At 38.2% G+C, this 23349-nt stretch overlaps 3 protein-coding genes across 4 annotated transcripts in view; 1 reads left to right on the top strand and 2 right to left on the bottom strand.

Moving 5' to 3' along the window:
* Nucleotides 1-7359, bottom strand: part of tecrb (trans-2,3-enoyl-CoA reductase b) — a 16500-nt gene extending 9141 nt beyond the window's left edge. Inside the window, exons 1-5 of one of the 2 annotated variants that reach the window (XM_084401618.1) lie at nt 7262-7359; nt 4649-4699; nt 1140-1191; nt 559-603; nt 76-179 (exon numbers count right to left, since the gene is read on the bottom strand). In XM_084401618.1, coding sequence (XP_084257744.1) covers nt 76-179; nt 559-603; nt 1140-1191; nt 4649-4699; nt 7262-7276 — 267 coding nt within the window. In that variant the 5' untranslated portion in view covers nt 7277-7359. Of the gene's footprint in view, nt 1-75; nt 180-558; nt 604-1139; nt 1192-4648; nt 4964-7261 lie in introns of those variants that run through there. The other variant, XM_084401617.1, reaches the window with a different exon arrangement.
* Nucleotides 6083-13936, top strand: dnajb1b (DnaJ heat shock protein family (Hsp40) member B1b). The gene is made up of 5 exons (XM_084401619.1): nt 6083-6245; nt 7285-7375; nt 9162-9696; nt 12158-12726; nt 12817-13936. The coding sequence occupies exons 3-5, from the start codon at nt 9477-9479 to the stop codon at nt 13048-13050; spliced, it is 1023 nt and encodes a 340-aa protein (XP_084257745.1). The 5' UTR covers nt 6083-6245; nt 7285-7375; nt 9162-9476; the 3' UTR covers nt 13051-13936.
* On the bottom strand, nt 13822-20795 carry LOC311285811 (adhesion G protein-coupled receptor E3-like). The gene is made up of 10 exons (XM_084401612.1): nt 20612-20795; nt 17303-17422; nt 16995-17176; nt 16724-16885; nt 16442-16648; nt 16132-16364; nt 15969-16035; nt 15795-15886; nt 15003-15165; nt 13822-14278 (listed from the first exon to the last, which is right to left on the bottom strand). The coding sequence occupies exons 1-10, from the start codon at nt 20778-20780 to the stop codon at nt 14204-14206; spliced, it is 1470 nt and encodes a 489-aa protein (XP_084257738.1). The 5' UTR covers nt 20781-20795; the 3' UTR covers nt 13822-14203.
* Nucleotides 20796-23349: the final 2554 nt, after the last annotated feature.

The following is a 23349-nucleotide window of genomic DNA, read 5'->3' as shown; positions in this document are numbered from 1 at the left end:
GTGCATGTGTGCAAGTGTGTATGCGTGCGTGAGAGAGAACGAGTGTGTGTGTGTGTGTGTGTGTGTGTGTCTCACCGTGACCCAGCTGATCTGGGCTCCCAGGTCTCTGAAGTAGAAGGTCGCAGTGGTTCCCACCGGCAGATGCTGGAGAACGTCCTCATCCTTCAGGGATTTACCCTCTGCAACACAAGCCCATAATGCATCAGCACACGACCACTAACCCTTTACCTATACAGGTGTACAACAGAACAGAATCTATCCTTCCCATTTAACCCCTTCTTTAGGTTTCTCCTCACCCGTTCACATCAAAGTTGAGTCATAAACCGTCAGTCATCAAACTTCAGCAGTGTGCTCTAAAAACTGTCTCTAGTGCGGTCTAGTAAACTAATATTGATTTAGGTGTTAATCTCATACAAGTGGCCTGTGGTGTAGAATTAAATAATGAAACGGTGAGCAAGAGCTTTGACAGCATGAATCTCTTATAACAGTAAATGTCAGCAGACTCAGATCTAAAGTCCGTCACTCATTCAAGATTATGAACTCAAGTTTAATACGCACTGGGATCCAGACGAATGGACTGTCGGGCCGGATACCACTGAGGGTCTGAAACACACACGGAGAATACAGGACAACATTAACAGCACAGTAAAACACACATGCACACACTTCAAACTCACACTACCTTTCAAAAGTTTGGGAAAGTAGGAAAATGTTTTTGAAAGAGTCTCTTATTCTCACCAAGGCTGCATTATTTCATTAAAAATACAGTAAAAACACTCAAATTGTGAAATATTATTGCAATGTAAAATATCGGTTTTGTATGTGAATATATAAGTAAAATGTAATTTATTCCTGTGATCAAAGCTGTATTTTCTTACTCCAGTCTTCAGTGTCACATGATCCTTCAGAAATCACTCTAATATGATGATTAGATGATCAAGAAACATCCTGATAATTATCAATAATGAAGTATAGAAAGCGTGGAAGTGTTTTTTTCTTCAGTATTCTTTGATAAATAGAAAATTCAACAGAAATGGCAATCTTTTGCAACATTATTAATGTCTTTTTTTTGTTACCCATCCCAAACTTGTAAGCAGAAGTTAAAGCTGACTGAGGATCAGAGATCGATGTGTACTCACGACTCTTGTGGAACATGGACTTGATTTCTCCGATAGTGGCATTGGGCTCAACCTGCCAATCAGACAAACACACAAACACTAGTCTTAGAGTGTGTGTCTGCGTCGAGGGCTAAATTTAGCTACAATCCCCCAGCGATGTGGCTTTGGGGCAGCAGCTGTTCTGAGAGACGCAAACACTGACCGACTGACCAGATCTCCCAGAAACCCACAGGCCTCGCGCCGATCTGGGAGATTCGAGACGCCGGCTCTGCCTCTACAAGTCCTCAGAGAAACCGCTTTATCTAACGTTTGTGCGTTTTCTGTCAGTATAGCAAAATAACTACTGAATGTCAAACCAATTAAAAACATAAATAGTTTAATTAAATCCAGTTCATAACAAATACAGGAGACACGAGAGATTCCCTTTCTTTAAGGCCCCCTGAAATCAAAATGTACGTTTTTTATAGCTTTTAGCATGAATATGTGAGGCTTAAAGGAGAACTCCGGACAATTTTAACATTGAGCTCATTTTTTTGTACATTTGGAGTGCTGTCAGTACAGAGAACAACGACAAAAATCGGTGTTGCCTACAACGTGTTATCCTCTTTTTAAAATTTGCACCCTGTTGACTTCAATGGGGCAAGTTTTAAACCTGCTTTTAGCCTCTTAACATCCTTGATGTGTCATTACAAGTGCACAGGTCATGTGAGTGATTCCTTCAGAGTGAACGCGGGTGAATCTGACTGCAGTAGATGTGAAAGATATGAATAAAAATGATGTTTATTCAGCCAGCGCACATACCTGTATTTACATCCTGTTTTCGGTCGAAGTCCACAGTAGTCGATTGTTGAGTTCACGCGCGTGATCATAGGTACTAAACCTATCGGTGTTGCCGATTAATTAGCAGCAATAATTAAATGTTCTGGAACAATTGGTTATCGGTTGGTTATTTTTCTGGATTGTGTCCATTGCTGGAGCGCTGAGAAGGGTTCACCGTCATTATACAATATGAGAGCGAGCTCTAGAGGCTAAATAAAAACACCACTGATGCCTCGTGGAATTTGTTTTGACACGTTTTGAGCGGGACACTTCAGAAACGGATTTAAAACAGACAATAAAATGGATACAGTACAGTACCACATGTTTTCATATCATTATAAAGTAATTCACTTGTTGACTAGATCCTGCATTAGTGGAGAACTGCAGTATGTTTTCCTTCGTGGCTGAGAGGTCAATAACATTAATAGCACATAAAGCGGTGACAAAAACTCACGCAAGCCCGACCCAAATGTTTAATGTCACGATTATTACCATCTATTTGCATTATATCCATTTGTTAGCTTTTATGCATTCTTTATGCAGCAAAGTAACATTTTTAAAAGCTTAAAAAGCTTTAAAACCATATTTTGTTATTTTGTTTAGATAATCAAATGTCCTTAAATAGAAGCAAATAAAGTGCGAGAGTCTACATATAATATACATACGAGTCTAATTTCAATGATATGGCCTTTGTTTAGATATAAAGATGGCCATCTTGGATTTATATGAAATGATAACACTTTAAGGTTAATACAAATATTTGTTAACATTTACTATTAATTTTTACTTTTGAAAGTGTGTCTCTTATCATTAGATAAGAATTTTAAATTGTAAAAATACAGTTTTTAAATTTTTGTAATAAAGTTCAGCACCATTTTGTGTGTTTTCATCCAGTTTCCATTTGAAAAACTATCTGTTGATTAATCGGTGCCAGCCTAGTTATGGTTAAAATCCACTACCGGTCATCCTCTCCTGAGAAACACCTCGAGTAAACTCTGTGCCATTTACTGTGAATGTTATCATTTATAGTAAATATTGGTAACACTTGACAATAAGCTTTCATTGGTTAACATTAGTTAACATGAACTAATAATGAACTGCAATTCTACAGCATTTATTAATCTTTTCTAATGTTAATTTCAGCATTTACTAATACATTATTAAAACCAAAGGTTGTATTTGTTAACATTAGTTAATGCACTGTGAACTAACACCAACAAACAATGTTAACTAACGTTAACAAAGATGAATAAATACAGTAACAGATGTATTGCTCGTGTATAGCTCATGTTAGTTAATACATTAACTAATTTTAACAATTGAAAACTTATTGTAAAATGGTACCTATATAGTAATGTATTAAAGCATCTTCTTCAGCTAATCATTTCTTTCCCGCCAAAAACCTTAAATTCTTCAGTTATTTAGATCTGCTTTCTCCTGATGACATAATCATCATCATCATCATCGCAGCCTGGCATTCCACAGTGACATCACAACACCAGTAGCCAGTGACATCACAGCGGCAGTTAATCCGAGGACATACGGGTGCAATCCTCGATAATCCTCCTGACATTCTGGAGGCCTCATTACAGGGACGACTACAGCAAGACCCCGAAACACACACCCTGAGCCCGTTCCTATAGACGGCACCACTCTAGGGATGAGGACGTCACATTTCACAGTGGGAAAAAGGGCTTCATTCGTTTGAGAATAATAATAAAGGAGAGAGGAAAGTGAATTGACTGAGGCTAACGGTTACAGGGTAGCATCTAGACATGGGTAGTTGAAATATGACACTGATTTGGAGGATTTTTAGGTTAAAATTGTGAGGCAAAGTACATAATAGATTGATTTCCATTTTCAATTGAGTTAATCAAACATTTTTAATTCAATTTTAGCAGATCCATTGCTCTGCCGTGCAGGGTTATATTGTTAACTAAAACTAACATTTTTGTTTCTGAAAATAAACGTTAACTGAAATATAATATAAAAAAAAGAAACTTTTTTTTTTTAAGTTAGGTGCTACTTTTGTGTAGTCGAGGTACTACTGTAATAGAAGTTCATAAAAACTTTATACACACATTAAAAAATAAAAATAAATAAAAAAAGTAATGAGACTGTCCAAAAACAACAACTAAAAATTACCAAAACTTTCAAAAGAACACATATATATGTATTTTTTAGAAAAATCATAATAGTTTATTAATTATAAAGTAATTTAACACTGCTGCGGCATATTATCGTTAACTAAATCTAACACCATAATAATAAAAAAAAAAAAATTGTTTCTTAAAATAAAAATTAACTGAAATATATTATATATAAAAAAAAATTGGTTAGGTGCCAATGCAACATTTCTCATTTTTGGTGTAGTTTAAGTCAAGGTACTACTGTAATAGAAGTTCATAAAAACTACACACATATAAAAAAAAATAATAATAATAAAACTGTCCAAAAAACAACTAAGTTACTAAAACTTTCAAATGAAAACAAATATAAAAATGAATTCAAAAAAGTTAAAAATCAGAATGGCGTTTTAATGATAATGTAAAATAACACTTCTGCTGCTGCATGACAAATAAACCTCTCAAAGCACAATCATCCCATGTTGTCTTTTAATTAATATGAGGTTGCATGTGCACGATCATGCAATGGTTTTAGACGGGGTAATGCATGTCAAATATCAAAAAGGAGGAAAAAGTCTTGCCTACCTTGTCCAGGAAGCAGAGCTTGTCCTTCGTCTTGGCGTCCAGAATCTCCACCTCGAAAAAGACCACAGCTTTCTTAGTCTTTTTAGCGGGTTTGCGTTTGGCCGGGACGGGGAGGCCGGGTAGTGCTCCCGTGGCCCCGTTCTGAGCCTTTTTGGGCAGCGTGGCCTCTAAAGCCAGGGTATCCATACTGTCTGATTTCTTTATCCACTCTCTCTGAGTTAACTTCTTTCCTCTCTTAGTCCCTCTCTAACCTCCAAAACGAGTGCAGGACTTTCTGGAAAGCGTGAGGTTTAATGTCAGCTGTGGAAATAAATCTGTCTGTCTGAGCCCCCACCCCTCCCTCTCTCTCTCTCTCTCTCTCTCTCTCTCTCTCTCTCTCTCTCTCTCTCTCTCTCTCTCTCTCTCTCTCTCTCTCTCTCTCTCTCTCTCTCTCTCTCTCTCCCTCACCCTATCCCTCTCTCGACCCTCCCCTTTCTCTATGTTTTTTTATTTTTTATAGCACTTTTCTGGGTACTCAAAGCGCTTTACATAGAACGGGGGGAATCTCCTCAACCAAAATGTTGTCGTCACCCCCTTGTTCATCTACACATTTGGCCCCCAACCCTCCTAAAAACACATGCACAAACAAGTAAACAAAACTTCTCTCTCTTTCACTCACTCACATGCACCTTATTCTCATTTTTCCCTCTTTTTCTTCTGAACCTCCAGAGGAAACGTGACCCCTTCCCCAGTCATCCCCAATATGTGCTAATTATAACTCGCCTCATGGATGCACACATGAACACACACACGAATGTAACAGAGCCCAGCCATGCCCTCATCTAGAGACCAGAACCAAGGTTTACACAAACAGATTATTTACAGAATTATGATTTTAGTTTTGCACCATTGCATTGGGGTATGTATGCCAGTACAATGATAATGTAAAAAAAATCAAATAATAATAGGTTCAAGTGGCAGTCAGTCTTACTTTTTGCCATCAAATTAGGCCAATGTACGGTTTTATGTAACTGACTTTAAAAAGTTATGAACAAAACATAATAATTAATTAATGACTGACTTGACTTGTGCAATCGGTCCTTGGCTATATGTAAACCCAAAAATCAACAGGAAAAATATTTAGATATAAGAAATTAGCTTGTAGCCTAATCATACACTGCATTATTATTTTTTGACAATTAAGCAAATCTCCAATTCTGACTATTTGAAATTATGATTCGATTTTTTATATATAATTTTAATACATTTACTCGTCATTTGTAAAACCAGAATACATAAATGTCACTATGTAAAATAATAATAATAAAAAAAACATTTTCTATTTCGCGGTAAAAAACACACGTTGATTTCCGTTGTTTATCTGTTCAGAGCCGCACTATTTTAGGGAGGGGAGAGAGAGGTTATTAATAACTTGGAAGGGCATGAGCAGATGACACTGAAGGAAAACCCCACTACCACTGAGAGAAACCCCAACTGAAAGCGAACTGCGAGGAATAAACCAACATTATATTAAAATGTACTAGTTTGAGGCGAAATACAGCAGCACTAACGTTACACACACGAGGAGACCGACGGAGCGACCGTTAAAGAAAAGCACGTGAGTGGCTTTCGCGCGCTTCAACATCGACATTAACCATTTTTTTTGTATCTCTAATTAATCTTATGCGTTGTGTTGTGTTAGTTTTATTCCCCTCTTTGATTTAGTAGCAACTTAATTATGATATATTAAATGTTTATGTCCCTGAGAGATCTTCAACCCTTCTGGCGCCCTCCTGTGGACATCCTGCAACATCGCTTATGTCAGTTTTATCAACAAGACTTTGACCGAACGTGTCCTACAACATGTTCAGTGTACACCAAAGTGTTACATCAGCATTTAAAATATCCTTAACGATTTTTACGTAAGCCCTATATCTTCATCGGTCAGGATTGATGTGCACAAATAGTAAATCCACACCGAAACATGCAACTACTTCCGGGTTTATGGAGAGAAGAGCTGTGACTTAAGTCCCACATGATGAACAAGTCCGTCCTGTTACAGTGCATTTGTTTTTGGTCAGATATCACAACTTAATTGTGTTTATTGAAACGCTAAATGATAGTGAATACACAAGTGCAAGCGAGGTTTCTCCGTTTGTGAAAGGCCATTTTATAGGCTACTTATCTCGAGGACAAATTTAATTGCAATAACCACCTCATATGTTTGCAATCGATGTTCCTATTGCACATATTGTGTCGTAATATATGGGACAGGGGTTGTTTCAGATTCTGCTGAGATGCGGTGTAACCCTAACCCTAACCCTAACTCTCTGGGTCGAGGGGACCATTCACTGCAAACTACCTTCCCATCCCTGCTTCAGGACCGTCCGTATGCATGATCTGTGTGTGTGTGTGTTATTGTCCGATTCATAATTCCACATACCGATCAGTTTTGTCCTATTAGGCCGAGGTGCTTGTCACACACTAGCGTGCTCTCTAATCTGCAACCTCAGTGATGTGTTTCTAGTTCATTCATTTTCACACGGCACGATCATTTCCTCATCTCAACATCATCATCATCTGAGACCTGAACGCCTGAACAATGAGAACTGAAAATCAGTAACGATATCTTACCTCGTAATGCTTCATTGTTGCAGTTTGAATTGCTTATCCCAGCAAGGTGAGAGACAAGCACGAAGTCCAATCAGGAGGAACGGAAGATGCCGCACATCCAATGGGAACAGAGTGGTGAGCGATTTCCAACAAATACGAAGAGCTGCGCTTGAGACTGTCATTGGTGAAACGCAACAGAGCCGCCTTTTTGACCTAGTAACCAATGAGAATCCGATTAGACACAAGAAGCGTTGGACAAGCATTAAGCGCCGCCTAGTGGTGATGTGAGGCTATTACATGTAATGACAGCAGTCATTTAAAAAAAAGATTCTTTGTTATAAAACAATTACAGTTTTTATGCATAAATACCAAGCTGATTGAAAATATGTTTAAGTGTATATTAGCCTACAAGAAAGACTTATTTTTCGATATATTTCGTTTTATATAGCCTATAGACCTTATAAAGGGGCGTGGCTACATAAGGTCTATAGAGAGGAAATTGAAAAGAAAAAATAGACATTCTGATAGGCTAAATATCTTGTTGTTTTTTTATAACTCAACTTATTGAGTTTCTTTGTTATACAACAATTACAGATTTTATTTATAAATACCAAGCTGATTGAAAATATGTTAGAGTGCATGCATATTACAGGAAGGCCTACTTTGTTATTTATTTTTTATAAATATAGCCTATTATATAGAGGAATTAAAAAGAAAAACATTATATATATATATATATATATAAAAAAAAAATATATATATATAAAAAAAATAATAATAAGTTGAGTTTTATATATATATATATATATATATATATATATATATATATATATAAAACTCAACTTATTATTATTTTTTTTAAATAGCCTAACTGAAATCTTATTTCAGGAACATGTAAGAAGAATAGAGACAAAACTTTTATAATAAATAAATTAAATTATAATTAATATAAATTAAATAAAATAAAATATGTTTGCATATCCTTATATGATTAGGACGATGCAATTTTTTTTTGTATAAATGTAAAACCAAATATATTTTTGTAATATATATATATTTGTTATATATTTTTGTTATATATGCTTATACACACTAACTGAAGAATCAACCAAATATCTTTCAACCAAATGTCTTACTTTATTAAATCATTTCGAATAACAAACAGGCATTAACATATTATCATTGTTATAACAATAAGACCAAGCTGCATATCGTAAACAACATAATAATAACATAACAAATAATAAATTAGATTGTGGGGGTGGTAAATCCATATATATTGCCATTAATTTAGAGATTTTTAAGGCACTCCTTTTTATTTGTTTTAAGAATCGAAACAAACATTTAAATGCCACAAAACATGGAGAAACTTTAACAAAACTACATTTGTGTAGGGTGAAGTCAGCTAAAATGGGCCACGTTTTGGTAATAAATGCGCTATGCATGAGATCTAATGATATTTTTATAAATTAGCATGGCCGGCCTCTTATATAGCCTATATATTTTTTAAATGTGAAAAAGTATAATTGTTTTAAAATTATGATAGTTAGAGTATTATCAGGTTCCTTATCGAGCCACAGCACAACATTCAGGTAAAATGGACCTGTGTTAAAACTTGGATACAATCAACATATCCTATAGCCTATATATCTAATAGCCTACACAAAAATGCGATATTTTTGTTGTCCAAAAAGAAATCGAACAATGTGATAGTCAAAGGCAGGTATTACATTTTTAGTCTGTCTGAATGGATTATGCAAATATGTGACTCACTAAGACGAAAAGCGTCCGGTATCTTGTAGGTATGTTTACATGTGTGTATTTCATTGCCATTGTTTCCTTGTTGCGAAAGGCATCGGGTTTTATTTTTTATTAATATACTGTTTATTTTTTTAGTTTCGGTTTCATCTGTGTCCTGCAGGTCTATGGGTGGATCGGCATGTTCACGTGGTTTGGGTGTGGAAACTAGAAACAACCAGAGAGTTTGAGACATTTCTCGAACTTTCCTCACGGTTTCAAATAGGGACGATCCGCATCGAGACGGGGGCATACAAACCGCTGGTCGACGGGACAACAGCTGTCCAAAAAAGTTATTCTAAGACCTATTTGCAAGGATATTTCTATTAAGTTGATGCGAACCGAACTCGACTGAAAAACACCGCATCGCGAGCAGAACTGGTCTAAAACCGCTGTTTGATTTTTGGAGAATATCGAGGCTGCCTAAAATAAACGCTCAATGGTGAAGATGGGGAAAGATTATTACAGTGTTTTGGGGATAAAGAAAGGTGCGTCTGATGACGAGATCAAGAAAGCGTATCGCAAACAAGCGCTCAAATACCATCCGGACAAAAACAAGTCGCCCAGCGCCGAGGAAAAGTTCAAGGAGATCGCGGAAGCATACGACGTGCTGAGCGACCCGAAGAAGAAAGACGTTTACGACAGATTTGGCGAAGAAGGTGAGTAAACCTTTCGTGCGCGGCTCTTGTTGCACTGCTTAATGACACAGGTAGAGATGAGAGGGAAATAAGAAGCACTATACTATGCCTATCGTTCAAATTTTAAACATTTTGTGTTTAGATATTATCTGATTAGATCACTGACTGGATTGTTAATGACAACAGTCAGGATATTGTCAACACAGTACGTAGCCTATACATAACTGTAGTGTTTTAGGTCGAGCGAAATAAATCTGGTAAAACTACTGAAAAGTTCGGCTTTGTACAATTACATGGAATAGATCCGATTTGTGATGCTGCATGCTGATTGGCTATTTGAACGGTGTGTGCGTTCTAGAACGCTTGCTGGAATATTCTGACGGTCACGTGATAGAACGTCAGCAGTTCTGTGTGTGTGCGTGTTCAGCAAACCTTCAGCTAGGGTTGTCCCCTTGTAGACATTTCTATACAATTCTAGTATATTTTTGAGTAATTTAAAGATAAAACATTAAGTAGGCTATCATTTAAACCAAGGCCATTACAATGTTTAGAACATTTTTTTTTTAATAATTTTTTTTGTGGGAGGAGAGTGTTATTGATATTATTTAAAGGGTCATGAAACCCCCCTCTTTCAGCTCAAGTCTAGCTCACAATCCTTTTGAAAAATGCAACTTAAATGGCTATGAGAAGAAGGGAGGGGAGTGGGTGTGGTATGGTAAAGGGTGTGGCACAGGTAAAGGAAGCTTGACACTCATTCACTGTATTGCATTTCAGTATCTAATCAGTCAAAATACGTGTTTTACCATATGTAGGTGTTGGGCATGTTTCCATTCAATATTTTATATATATAGCCTATATACAGTACAGGTCAAAAGTTTGGAAACATTACGTTTTTTTAATATTTTTGAAAGAAGTTTCTAATGCTTATCAAGGCTGCATTTATTTGATCAAAAATACAGAAAAAAAACAGTAATTTGTGAAATATTATTACAACTTAAAATAATAGTTTTCTATTTGAATATACTTTAAAAAATAATTTATTCCTGTGATGCAAAGCTGAATTTTCAGGATCATTACTCCAGTCTGCAGTGTCACATGTGACATCCGGTCTATCACATGATCCTTTAGAAATCATTCTAATATTCTGATTTATTATGAGTGTTGGAAACAGTTCTGCTGCCTAATATATTTGATGAATAAAAGGTTAAAAAGAACTGCATTTATTCAAAATAAAAAAAATATTTTCTAATAATATAAATCTTCTTTTACTATCACTTTTTTATCAAATTTAACACATCCTTGCTGAATAAAAGTATTGATTTATTAAAAAAAAAAGAAAGAAAAAAATTAATGACCCCAAATTACTGACCAGTGTATATTGTTGTTACAAAAGATTTCTATTTTTTTTAAAAAGTGCTTCTTTTTTTTATTATTCATCAAAGTATCCTAAAAAAGTATCACATGTTATGAAAAAATATTAAGCAGCAGAACTGTTTCCAACTTTGATAATGAATCATCATATTAGAATGATTTCTAAAGATCATGTGATAGACTGGAGTAATGATCCTGAAAATTCAGCTTTGCATCACAGAAATAAATGATAATTTAAAGTATAATAAATTGAAAACCAATTATTTTAAATTGTAATAATATATCACAATATTACTTTTTTTTTTTTCTGTATTTTTGATCAAATAAATGCAGGCTTGATCAGCAGAAGAAACTTCTTTCAAAAACATTAAAAATAGTAATGTTTCCAAACTTTTGACCTGTACTGTATAAACACGCATTGACTCATATTCATATGTCTAATATGCCAAAAACGCAAACCGTTTCTTGTCTCATTACATTCTGTTATGAATTACATGAATCATGTAATAATAGCATATTTTCACTCCAAAATGGGGAAATATCATGAAAAAAGTTTAGTTTGCATCACTGATATTAGTCTGCTAATATAAACATTTCTATCGTAAAAAGTTGTCAAATATTTACATCTATTTAGACCTCACCACGCACTCTTTTACTGCAAAAACTAGAGAGGGACTTTGGTTAGAATTATCTACATTTTGCAATTGACGAGCGCCATTAGACCGCATTTTGACAAACAGTAATGGAGTGCAGCAGTTTTGGCCATTTCTAATTACAATTTGGGGGACAATTTGGCCATTTCTAATTATTGCGGGGGATTTGTCTCCTTCAATGTCTACGGTGGTTACGGGCCTAATTTAAACTACAATAACAGATTGTATTAATGATGAGATTTTGCATAAAAGTTCAGATTCTGTGAATTTGAGTTAGGAAGAATGTGTAATAGTTGGGTAATCAAGGTAATGAACAGTTTCATATAAAATAATAAATATTCCTGGGCAGTAAAAGTTCTCAATACATCTTAATTCAATGTTGTCTAAGAGTTGTCTATAAGTTTTATACAACACCACACAGTTCTGTAATATGTGCCCTCTTTGTTTACCATGTGCAGGACTGAAGGGCGGCACCCCTGGCGGCGGAGGAAGTGGAGGTAATTTCTCCTACACATTTCAAGGAGATCCTCATGCAATGTTTGCAGAGTTTTTCGGAGGGCGAAGCCCTTTCGAACACATGTTTGGGCGTAACGGTGGCATGGACGAGGGAATGGAAACTGATGACCCATTTGCTAGTTTTGGCATGGGTGGCATGGGCGGTTTCCCTCGCTCCTTTAACACGCGAGGTCCCGGCGGCTCACTGGCAAAAAAACAGGATCCTCCAGTGACCCACGACCTGAGGGTCAGTCTAGAAGAAGTGTTCACTGGCTGCACCAAGAAGATGAAGATCTCCCGCAAACGCCTGAATCCCGACGGAAGAACGACGCGCACTGAGGACAAGATCCTTACAGTGGAAGTGAAGAAAGGCTGGAAAGAAGGAACCAAGATTACTTTCCCTAAGGAAGGGGATGAGACGCCATCAAATATCCCCGCAGATGTGGTGTTTGTGGTGAAGGATAAGCCACATCCAGTGTACAGAAGAGACGGATCGGACATTATTTATTCTGCAAAAATTACACTCAAAGAGGTAAGATGGGCTCCTATTTTAAGAGTTTGCTTACAAACTCTTTTCTTCCTGTCTGTATTTTTCTAATCCCGTTCTTCTCTACTTTCTCAGGCACTTTGTGGTAGCACAGTTAACGTTCCAACACTGGATAATCGCACGGTTAACTTAACAACTCAAGACATTGTCCGTCCCGGGATGAAACGGCGTGTCACCGGGGAGGGTCTTCCTCTTCCGAAATCCCCAGATCGTCGTGGGGACTTGATTGTCGAGTATGAGGTCAAGTTTCCCGAAAGATTAAGCCAGAGTGCCAAGGACACTATCGCAAATGTTTTGCCGGCTTCTTGAGCCGTGTATACTGCAATGCTGGAGACATTGACATTGGGAATATTTGGTTTCATAGTATTTAAAGGATGAATATGAGGGGCTGCTGAAATTTTCGAACTGTTATTCTGTAATGTACTGCCAATGAGAGACTATCTGAACCAAAACATTGCTGGACTAGACTGGTTTATGTGTTTGTCATGTACATTTTGAACCTATGTTTCCTTTGGGTCAAGTCCAGCAGAAAGTCTCCAGCTGTGAACTCTTGGCCAGCATTTTGTTGTCAACTACACACAGATCTAACACATCTAAGTTTACTCATTCCAAAGATGGACAGTAGAGCATGTTGTGATGTTGCGGGGCTACAATAATATAGTTTCTTATCAGCAGCCTGATCCGTTGGACACCTCAGGGAAGTCTTTCTGTGAAAGCAGCCTGTACTTTTTCTGCTAATACGGTCTAATGTGACCATTTAGTGATGCCATTAAAAGTCATTACCAATATAGTGGTGGCTCAAAGTGATGCTTGGATCCTCCCTCTTCTAAGTATGTGAAACAACACTCGATGCAGAAGTTACATGGTGAGAAACTCAAAAGCTCAAAGTCAGCTAGAGGACAAATTTGTAACAAATACTAGATTTATTTAAAATAAATGACTCAAACTATTGATATTGTGGTTCATTTCTAATGCAAAATCATATGGAACTTTTTCCTGTTTTATTACAGGTAATTTATGTTATTGTTTTTAATTGTGAAACTGAATTTGTTTATTCATAAATTCTGTGGGATATTTTTTGGATTGTGAGATTATGAGTTATGGGCTGTTTTGAGTTTTGAATAGATTGTTTAAAAGAAAATAAGATTTGAAATGTTACAGATATCACACTGCTTTAATAAAACACTTTAAACTGAAAAACAATTGCTTTATCTTCTTATTTTGTAGCGTATTAAAAGTGTAACCCAGTATACAAGCCTCTAAAATCATGGTAGTTCCTCTACCAAAGAAATGTTGCAGTTAAAGAAATGTATAGATTCACATAAGTGTATTGACCGCTGTAAATGTATAGCATGTTAACTAGTGAAATTTGTAGCTGAGACGGTCATATAATATCTAAATAATGACAGAATGACTTTTATAATAATGGCACTTCCTTTGCTGAATATGGATGCTTTAGTCTTCAGTGTTTCTTGATGGTGTTTGATTTGAGTCCACAGCAAAGACATCTGAAGAACTTCCTGTACTGCTGCCTGACCTGGACAAGAATGAGACGAGAGATTGTTTTAAACTCTGTCCAGGTCATTTTTCAAAAATTTAATTTTAGAAGATGAGAAATGAAAAATAACGCATAGACGGCCTAACGCATATATTTACGGTGAAAGAGTGACCCTTGACCCGACACACAACGTAATGATGAACGCGGAGATAGAGCAAAACGAAACACCAGTCACAAATTAGTCTAAAAAGACAATTTTTTGAGAGAAATGTGGGAGGAGCTTGAGTTTGTTGCCCATCCCTGTTTATTTGAACTACAAGAGGCGTCAAAGCTTACGCCACTCCTACATCTACGTCATACACGCGTCACTGGTTACTCTTTTGGCACAAGTCGACTTGTGTACGGCCATCTGCCGGAAGCTAGTTGTTTTAGTCGATATATTTTTCTCACACAAACACATTGCTTCATTGCCTTTATTAACCCCCCAGAGCAGTGTGGAGCACTTTTATCATGAATGGATGCACTTTGATGGACTTCGAAACAGAAACGGCCATTCACTGCCATTATAAAGCTTGGAAGAGCCAGGACATTTTATATATATATCTCTGATTGTATTCGTCTGAAAGAAGAATGTCATATACACCTAGGATGACTTGAGGGTGAGTAAATCATGGGCTAATTTTAATTTTTGGGTGAACTAATCCTTTAATATAAAGTAGGTGAGAGATGATTTTCTGGTAGACTGTCTGTACTGATGTCTGACCTCATTATTGAGGACACAATAGACCAGGAAGATGAAGGTTCCCTGCTGAGAGTTCAAGATCAGGAAGAGGATCTCCAGCTCCTTACTGCCATTAGTGAAGAAACCCAGAATCCAGGAGCAACCAAGAACCACAAACTGAGCCAGTGTTTTAAATGTCATAATCCTGCAGAGAAAGATGGAGAGTTAATATATATATTTATTGATTATATTGTTGTGGAAAATCTGCAATTGTCCTGTTATAAGTATGCCTTAATTGTCTGTAGAACACTTCTGTATTGTAATCAACCACACTTGAAACTTGTTTATTAAGAAAGTGGTTTATGAAGATAAACTCTGCAATTGGTATTGTAAAATAAGTGGTTTATAAAGAAAAACATACCACACTTAATGTTTCAAGCATTAATTAAAAAGCATAGAGAGGAACAAAACATGAGCTTTGCTAAAGAAAGAAGAAAAATGCAAGCATTACCGTTGGATGTGTTGCGGACGAAGCGCAGAATGCAACAAAGAAGAAAAGTCTGAAGAAGGAAGACTAAGAGGCGAAAGGCTTTATAAAGAAATGTACGAAAGGAATTCCCAGAACTCATGACACCTCAAGACTTAGGATTGGATAAATTGTCTGTAAGAGACTGATAATTTATGAGGGGATTTCCAAAGATGACGACCTCAAGAAATCAGATGGTCTATAAAAGGCTGAGAATAATCAAAATAAGGTTAAAGGTGTCTAGAAATATGCAGCATATAACAATATATACACATTTCATGAAGTGTTCAAATCATATTCTTTGTTACTTGGTTCTTTTCATCTGTGAAACTTCAGCGTTCAGATTTTTCAAGGTCAGGATCAGATTGATGATGATGCAGATGAAGAGAATCATGTTTAACTGCACAGTAAGAGAAACAACAGTAATTAATCTTTAATCACTGTTTTCCTTTTAATACAAAGTCATGATGAGAAATGTTTACTGCTAGTATGATGCAAACAGGTCCCAGAAAACTCCAGATAAAACCTTTATCCATTTTAATCCAGCACCTGTTTGGAGGAAGAAAAAAAAATAAAAATCAATGAACAAACATGAAACAGGAAGGATGAAGGTGTTGATCTCTGAGTCGTTCAAACTAAACTCACTGTTCGCTGCCGTATCCTTCAGGAAGCAGCCCGACAGACATGGCCACCACAACCAGAGCAACCATATATCCAATCACACACAGGAATCCACTGCTAAGCACCTCCCTCTTTTTGGAGCTGATCTGTGATAGGTTCTTCACACAGATGAAGAGCAGCACAGCCTCAATGAACATCCACACAAAGCCGGAGAGAAAGAGGAAGTGCAGCACACCTGATATCACGGCACACAACACCTGGAGATCATGAGAGACGGTTATGATGATTCTCAGTGAGACTGTGCTGAGCTGTAGGGCTCCTTCATCATTCTCACCTGATGAGGGCGTATGAGGCTCAGGAACTGTTGTGTGAGCAGGAACAGAAGGTGAGCCAACAGAAGACTGATGCAGAGGTTGATTCGAGCCACATTATTCACTCCAGGACTCCACTGACAAAGGACAAAGGTCAACAGGGCCAAACTGAAGAACACCAGCCCCACGATCACACACACCAAATTCAACAGGTCCAGCAGTGAGTCACTCTGAGGAAACATGTCAGAGTACATGAGTGCCAAATCTGTGCTGTTCTTCAATGGTCACTATAAATGTTCTCGTACCTCTGATGGGCGGCTGGTTTGCATGATGAGAGCAAATGTGGACAGATGAACACAGGAACACACAGTGTAGCTGCTGTTGGTCTTTAAAACAGAACAACCATCTACAGTCCACTCGCTGATATTCCAGTACACACAGGACAGAGAACCGTTGGGGTCAAACTCCTGCAAAAAGAAGAAAGAACATGCAGAAAATATAACAACACTGAATATTAGATGTTTTCAGATGTTCATCAGTTCTCAGGTTGGACAAAAACACATTTCAGTCTCTCACTCTGATGTGTTTGAGGGTGAAGTTGACTGGTTTGGTGAGTTTAGTGTTGGTGGTTTTGGGAAGAGTAGCTGAGATCACAGTGGACATCATGGTTTTAATCGTGTCATTTGATGTCTTGAAGAAGTCTGGCTTCAGTAGATTCTCCATTGTGTTATAACTCATGAAAGCCACAGCAGCTGATCCTGTGTGACAGAAACAGAAGAAACTTGTATTCAACACAATAAAAACCTTTAGTTAAATGTGGTTTAGTGATGAATCTTCTAAAAATGTTTAATTAAAAATGTTGTATTAAAACACATCTCGCATACTTGTTTCATTGTTGTTCTTGGCGATCCCAATGAGATCGATGTCCACAGAAGAATTTGTCGTGTCAAGTCGAGGGATTTTATCTAAGGTGACATTGGGTCCAACCATGAAGACTTCAACCTCTGATTTAGAAAATAAGCAGTTATGTTTTGGTTTTAGTTTTTATTAAAGTTGATTGAATTTGCACAAATGTGCAAAAAAACAAAACAATAAAAACACTAAAACAAAATAACTATTTCATCAAATTACTAGTTTGAACTAATCAGTTTACTTTGTCCACAGCAAAATCCCCAGAGTTAAATTAAGTCAATCTGGTAATGCTGTTTGAGTTGTTTAATCCTCCTCTGCTGAGATCTTGAAAGATGTAATGTCTTCTTTTATCTTCAGTTGATTCATCTTAGGGTACGTTTACACGACAACGATATGCTTAAAACCCTTAAGTGTTTCCTTTGAGTTTTCAAAACTTTGCATTTTCAAGCACCCAAACTGACTCTTTGTTATCGTGGAAACGAACGGCCAAAAGTTTTACATTTTTAGTTGAAAACGGTGTCGTGTAAACAGACCCTAAGGCTGTGGCTGAAGCGGGTGTTCATCACTAATGCTCAATCATCTCTTAATTAATCACTTAATTATCTCATTAACTTTAACACTGAGTTTTATGACTCCCTTTAACAGGGAGATTATGTACTCTGAGCAGCAGAGGTGGAAAGTCCAGGTTCAGAAAGTAAAAGTCCTCCTCAGTATTTTGTTCCAATCACCTGGATTTGCTAATTCAGCAGGAGAGAGAACTAATTAGTGAAATCAGCTGCAGTTCATGGGTGGAATAAACATATGGCAGGACTTTTACTTTCTGACCCTGGACTTTCCACCTCTGCTGAGCAGTGCACAGTTTTAACACTGGGGATTTTGCTGTGTGCCTGTAACGTTGTAGTAATCATGAAGACATTGATTAGCTTGCTCAGGTGTGTTTGATTAGGGTTGGAGCTAAACTCCAGGGCGTTCCAGTCCAAAATTGTCATGCCCTTCACTCGCTAACTTCCCTCCGTCTCGTTCACTCGGATGTACGTCATTGCTTACGATGCACGAGTGCCTACTACTGGCGGAAACTGCGGTGGACCGAACTGAAACGTATAAGCCAGGGGTGTCCAAACTCAGTCCTGGAGGGCCACTGTCCTGCAGAGTTTAGCTCCAACCCCAATTAAACACACCTGAACCAGATAATCAAGGTCTGATTATCTGGTTCAGGTGTGTTTAATTGGGGTTGGAGCTAAACTCTGCAGGACAGTGGCCCTCCAGGACTGAGTTTGGACACCCCTGGTATAAGCCCTTGATCACTTGGAATCAGCTGTGGAGTTGATTTATTATTTACTTTTTTTTCCTTTAAGAATTTGTTTAATAAAGCATCCAAATGTTTAGGTGTGTTTGGGTTGTTTTAAATGAAAAAAATATATTATTAATATATCATAGAGTTGTTTGTTGTGGTGGTGATTAGACGAGATTTGTGGTGACGTCACAATCGCACTGCATTTTGGGACATATAGGTGCCTGAAGTGTACATATGAAGTAGACTCGCTCCCTCTGTCAAAATCGAGTTTGGAAGTGCGTTTCTAAAAGTGGACTGGAACGCAGCACAGGAAAGTGGATCTCGTGGTCCAGAGTTGAGAACCCCTGCTCTAGACCAGTGGTTCCCAATTCCAGTCCTCGTGACCCACTGCTCTGCACATTTTGTAGGTCTCTCTTATCTGACACACTCAGTTCAGTTCATGGAGTCTCTCCTAATGAGCTGATGATCTGGTTCAGGTGTGTTAAATAAGGGAGACAACTAAATGTGCAGAGCAGTGGGTCACGAGCAGAGGTGGAGAGTCCAGGGGTCAGAAAGTAAAAGTCCTGCCATATATTTATTCCCCCCATGAACTCACACAGCAAACACTCCAGTGTTAAATGAACTCTCCTGTGAGTTTATTTGTCTCCAGACTCAAGAGTGTTAAAGGTAATGAGATAATTAAGTAATTGTTTGAGTGATGATTGAGCATTATTGAAAACACCTGATGTTAACAAGCAGAATTACTGAAGGAGAAAATAAATTTTTAAGTCGCCATTATGGTGATCAGTGTTTGTTTTAGTTGGGCTCTTGACCCTTAAACTAATAACTTTAGATTTTGTTTGGCTGTTGTATCTGGGTTACAACTCTCAGATGAACAAAGAGAAACGTTGATCAGGTGGTGTTGGTTATGTTTTGACATAATCATAATTTGACTTGAATCACAAAACTCATTTAGAGAGTTAAGTTTACCTTGTTGATTATAGCTGCCTGTGATTCTAATATTATGCCATGTTACCCATTTTCAATGTAATCAGAAAGATTTCTTGAAAGTTGTTCTGATCAAAGAACTTTGAAAAATTATATTATTTGGACACACTGACACCAAGAATCAGCCTGTGATGGTGACAATGGTGACAATAATAAAGCATGTTGCAGTGCATTCTGGGTGCCACCAATCAAAACTCATCCATGGCTCCCATCATGCATTGCGGTATGAATAAATTATGATCTGAATTGTCTTGTTTTCCTAATTGAATATTCTTTTTGTCACCATTGTTGAGATTCATACACCGAATCTTGATGTCTGTGTGTGCCTTAAAGAAAGATTTTCCTTTTCTTTATCAGAACAACTTTTAAGAAATCATTTTAATTATATTGAAAAATCTGGACCTTAATCTGTAGAATTATTGTGATGCTGTAATGACCAATATACATTTAAGTCAGAGATTAGGCTCTAAATGAGTTCAGTGATTCAGATCAAATTATGATTATGTTCAAATATAACCAACACCACCTGATCAACTTTTCTTTTTGTTTTACTGGCTGTAATAACTCAGATCAACAGCCAAACAAAATCTAAAGATAATCATTTGAAGGTCAACTGCCCAACTAAATCGAACACTGATCTCCATAATGGTGACTAAAATTGAGATTTTTCTCCTTCAGTGATTCTGCTTGTTAACATCAGGTGTCTTCAATAATGGTCAATCATCCCTCAATCAATCACTTAATTAGCTCATTAACTTTAACACTCTTGAGTCTGGAGCCAAATAAACTCCCAGGAGAGTTCATTTAACACTGGAGTTTTTGCTGTGTGAGTTCATGGGTGGAATAAACATATGGCAGGACTTTTACTTTCTGACCCCTGGAATCTCCACCTCTGGTCACGAGGACTGGAATTGGGAACCCCTGCTCTAGACTATATACACTCCCTGATATCATTTATAATCTCAGTTTCATCATTAATAATAACAGTTTCTCCACTCACCAACAGCAGCAAGAGTAAAACTGACACTGTCATTTGTGTTTGTCGGCTTCACCAATGTAGAGATGAGTTTCTCGTTGGCTTTTAACACACGGTTCCCATAGGAGGCTAGTTCAGCTGGGCTGACTGATGATGAAGACTCTAAAATCTCTCCTGAAGCGGTGAGGACCATTTTCAAAATGTTGGTCACAGTCTAATTTAATGATAAGAATTTTTTTTTTTTACTGTAAATGTATGTATGTAATGTAATGTAAATATAAAAAAAGCCAATTAATCAGACCTGCGATGTCAATCATGTAACTGACAATTACAATTGATTTGATTATTAAAAAAAAAAAAAAAAATCTCTTGAAAACTTACAGTCAAAGGAAGCACTTGAGCTGTAATGTTCTCGATCTGCTCAAGAAGATTTTGAAGGCATTCAGTCGGACTCTGAAATCAAAATTGAGAAGACAGAATTTGACAATGTGTGAGCGATGACTTTAACCGGGTATGCAGAGTGCCTCTGAAATGAGACACAGACAGTGTTTCTGAACGAATTTCCTTAACAAATGATTCAATGACATATATTTTTTTAAACATTTGTCGCCACCTACTGGTGTAAATGAAAATACTTTTCCAAAGGTGCTTTTCTGTATTTTGCTCGCTACCGTGGACAGTGTTTGTATCCAAACTAACAAACTTTTGTCACAGAAGTACTGTAATAAAAGTTTATGTTTGTAAAAGAAGTAATGAGAATGTGTGGTTGAAATGGACAGCTTCATGGACAGATTTCTCTGTGCATTAAATATTCTCCCCATATTGCCAGCAACCAATGAGAATGCAGAACAATGATGATGACAGAGAGTATAGGCTTCAAAGCTATTGTGGACCCGCTTACCCAAAACCCTCCGTAAATTACAGTGGTTTGGCAAATAAATGTATGACGTATTTCCAACATTTTTTTTTATGTAAGCATTATGTTACACCTCAGATAACAATGGAATTTGTAGTAATTTATTGTGTTAATTAATTAGCGAGTCCACAAACTCATTCTTTCAATTGGCTTTTGTATGCAGAGTATTCACAGCTTATATGGACTGAATGCCCCTATAAACCGTACTCGGTTACTAACGTAACCTCGGTTCTCTCTAGAGAGAGGAACGAGTACTGCGTAGAATACGCTAGGGGAAAATCCTTTTCCACGAGAATACTGAAGCCAAAAAATTATCCTTTAATTTTGTATTAATGTAAAACGCGTTGCGGCAGCATACAGACATAGGCGAGGCAGCTCGAGCGCCTATTGGCTGGTCTGCTGGCAACTGCTTAAGCCTATCGAGCGAGACCTAGAGTGTGTATTGTGGGATTTAGGAACATAACCGTGCTTAGGTTTGAGTATAACTCTAGAGTCATTCGGCCCAAATTCCATGCACGTCGCGCTTACTGATAGCGCGTGTAAGTCCCCTATGCGCTTCACTGAAACGAGAGCCAGAAGAAACGCCGTCTTGAAAGACAGGTGTTTAAGATCAATCTTCTGCAAGGGCTCAAATGGATGACCTTTCATGGCTTCCAGTACCGTAGAAAGGTCCCATATAGGGACTGTGGGAGGTCTGGGAGGATTCAGTCTCTTAGCTCCTCGAAGGAAGCGAATGACTAAATCGTTCCTTCCAATAGACTGGCCGAGCGTGGTCGAAGAGAACACTGCTATGGCCGCTACATAGACTTTGAGCGTGGAAGGGGACCTGCCCTTATCCAACAGCTCCTGTAGGAAGGAGAGAACCTCCGTCACACCGCAATGCAGGGGTGACACACCACGAGCTGTGCACCAGCTAGAGAACACTGACCATTTTGAGGCATAGAGACGTCGCGTAGACGGAGCTCTGGCCTGTGTGATAGTGTTTAACACTCCCTGTGGGAGGTCAGCGGGTACCCGTTGATGGCCCACACATGGAGGGACCACAGCTCTGGGTGAGGATGCCAAATCGAGCCGTTGGCTTGAGAGAGGAGATCCCTCCTCAGAGGCACTGGCCACGGGGCGGTGCTCGCTAACTGCATCACAATTGGGAACCAAGGTTGGCTCATCCAAAGTGGGGCTACAAGCAGCACTGAGCATCCTTCTTCCCTGACCCGTTCTACCACCTGAGTCAGGAGGGAGACGGGGGGAAAAGCGTAGAGAGGACGGCGAGGCCACTCGTGGGTCAACGCGTCCTTGCTCTTCGAGAAAAATTCTGGACAGTGAGCGTTTTCTTGAGACGCGAACAGGTCTACTTCCGCTCTGCCGAATTTCTTCCACAGCAGCTGGACTGTCTGTGGGTGCAAAGACCATTCTCCTGTCGGAACCTGGTTCCTGGACAGTCTGTCTGGTCCTATATTTAGGAGCCCTGGCACGTGCGCTGCTCTCAGCGAGAGCAGATTGCTGCGGGCCCATATCAGGAGGCGCCTGGTTAGCCTGTACAGAGTCAGGGACCTGAGGCCGCCCTGGCGATTTATGTAGGACACCACTGAGACGTTGTCTGAACGTATTAGCACGTGGTGTCCCTTTATGAGGGGACAAAAGCGCGTGAGCGCTTTGCTCACTGCCAACATTTCGAGGCAGTTGATATGTAAGAGCTTCTCCTGCTTTGACCATTGGCCAAAAAGCGGTCTGCCCTCGAGCAGCGCTCCCCATCCCGAGGTGGATGCGTCCGTGGACACCACCATCACTCTCGAGGAAGTCCCCAGGCTTACACCTGATTGGTACCAGTCTTTTGCCTCCCAAGGTT

The sequence above is a fragment of the Rutilus rutilus genome (genome assembly GCF_951802725.1).
Source record: "Rutilus rutilus genome assembly, chromosome: 2".
In the NCBI taxonomy this organism is placed as follows: Eukaryota; Metazoa; Chordata; class Actinopteri; order Cypriniformes; family Leuciscidae; genus Rutilus; species Rutilus rutilus.
This window is presented reverse-complemented; position numbering and strand designations above follow the sequence as displayed.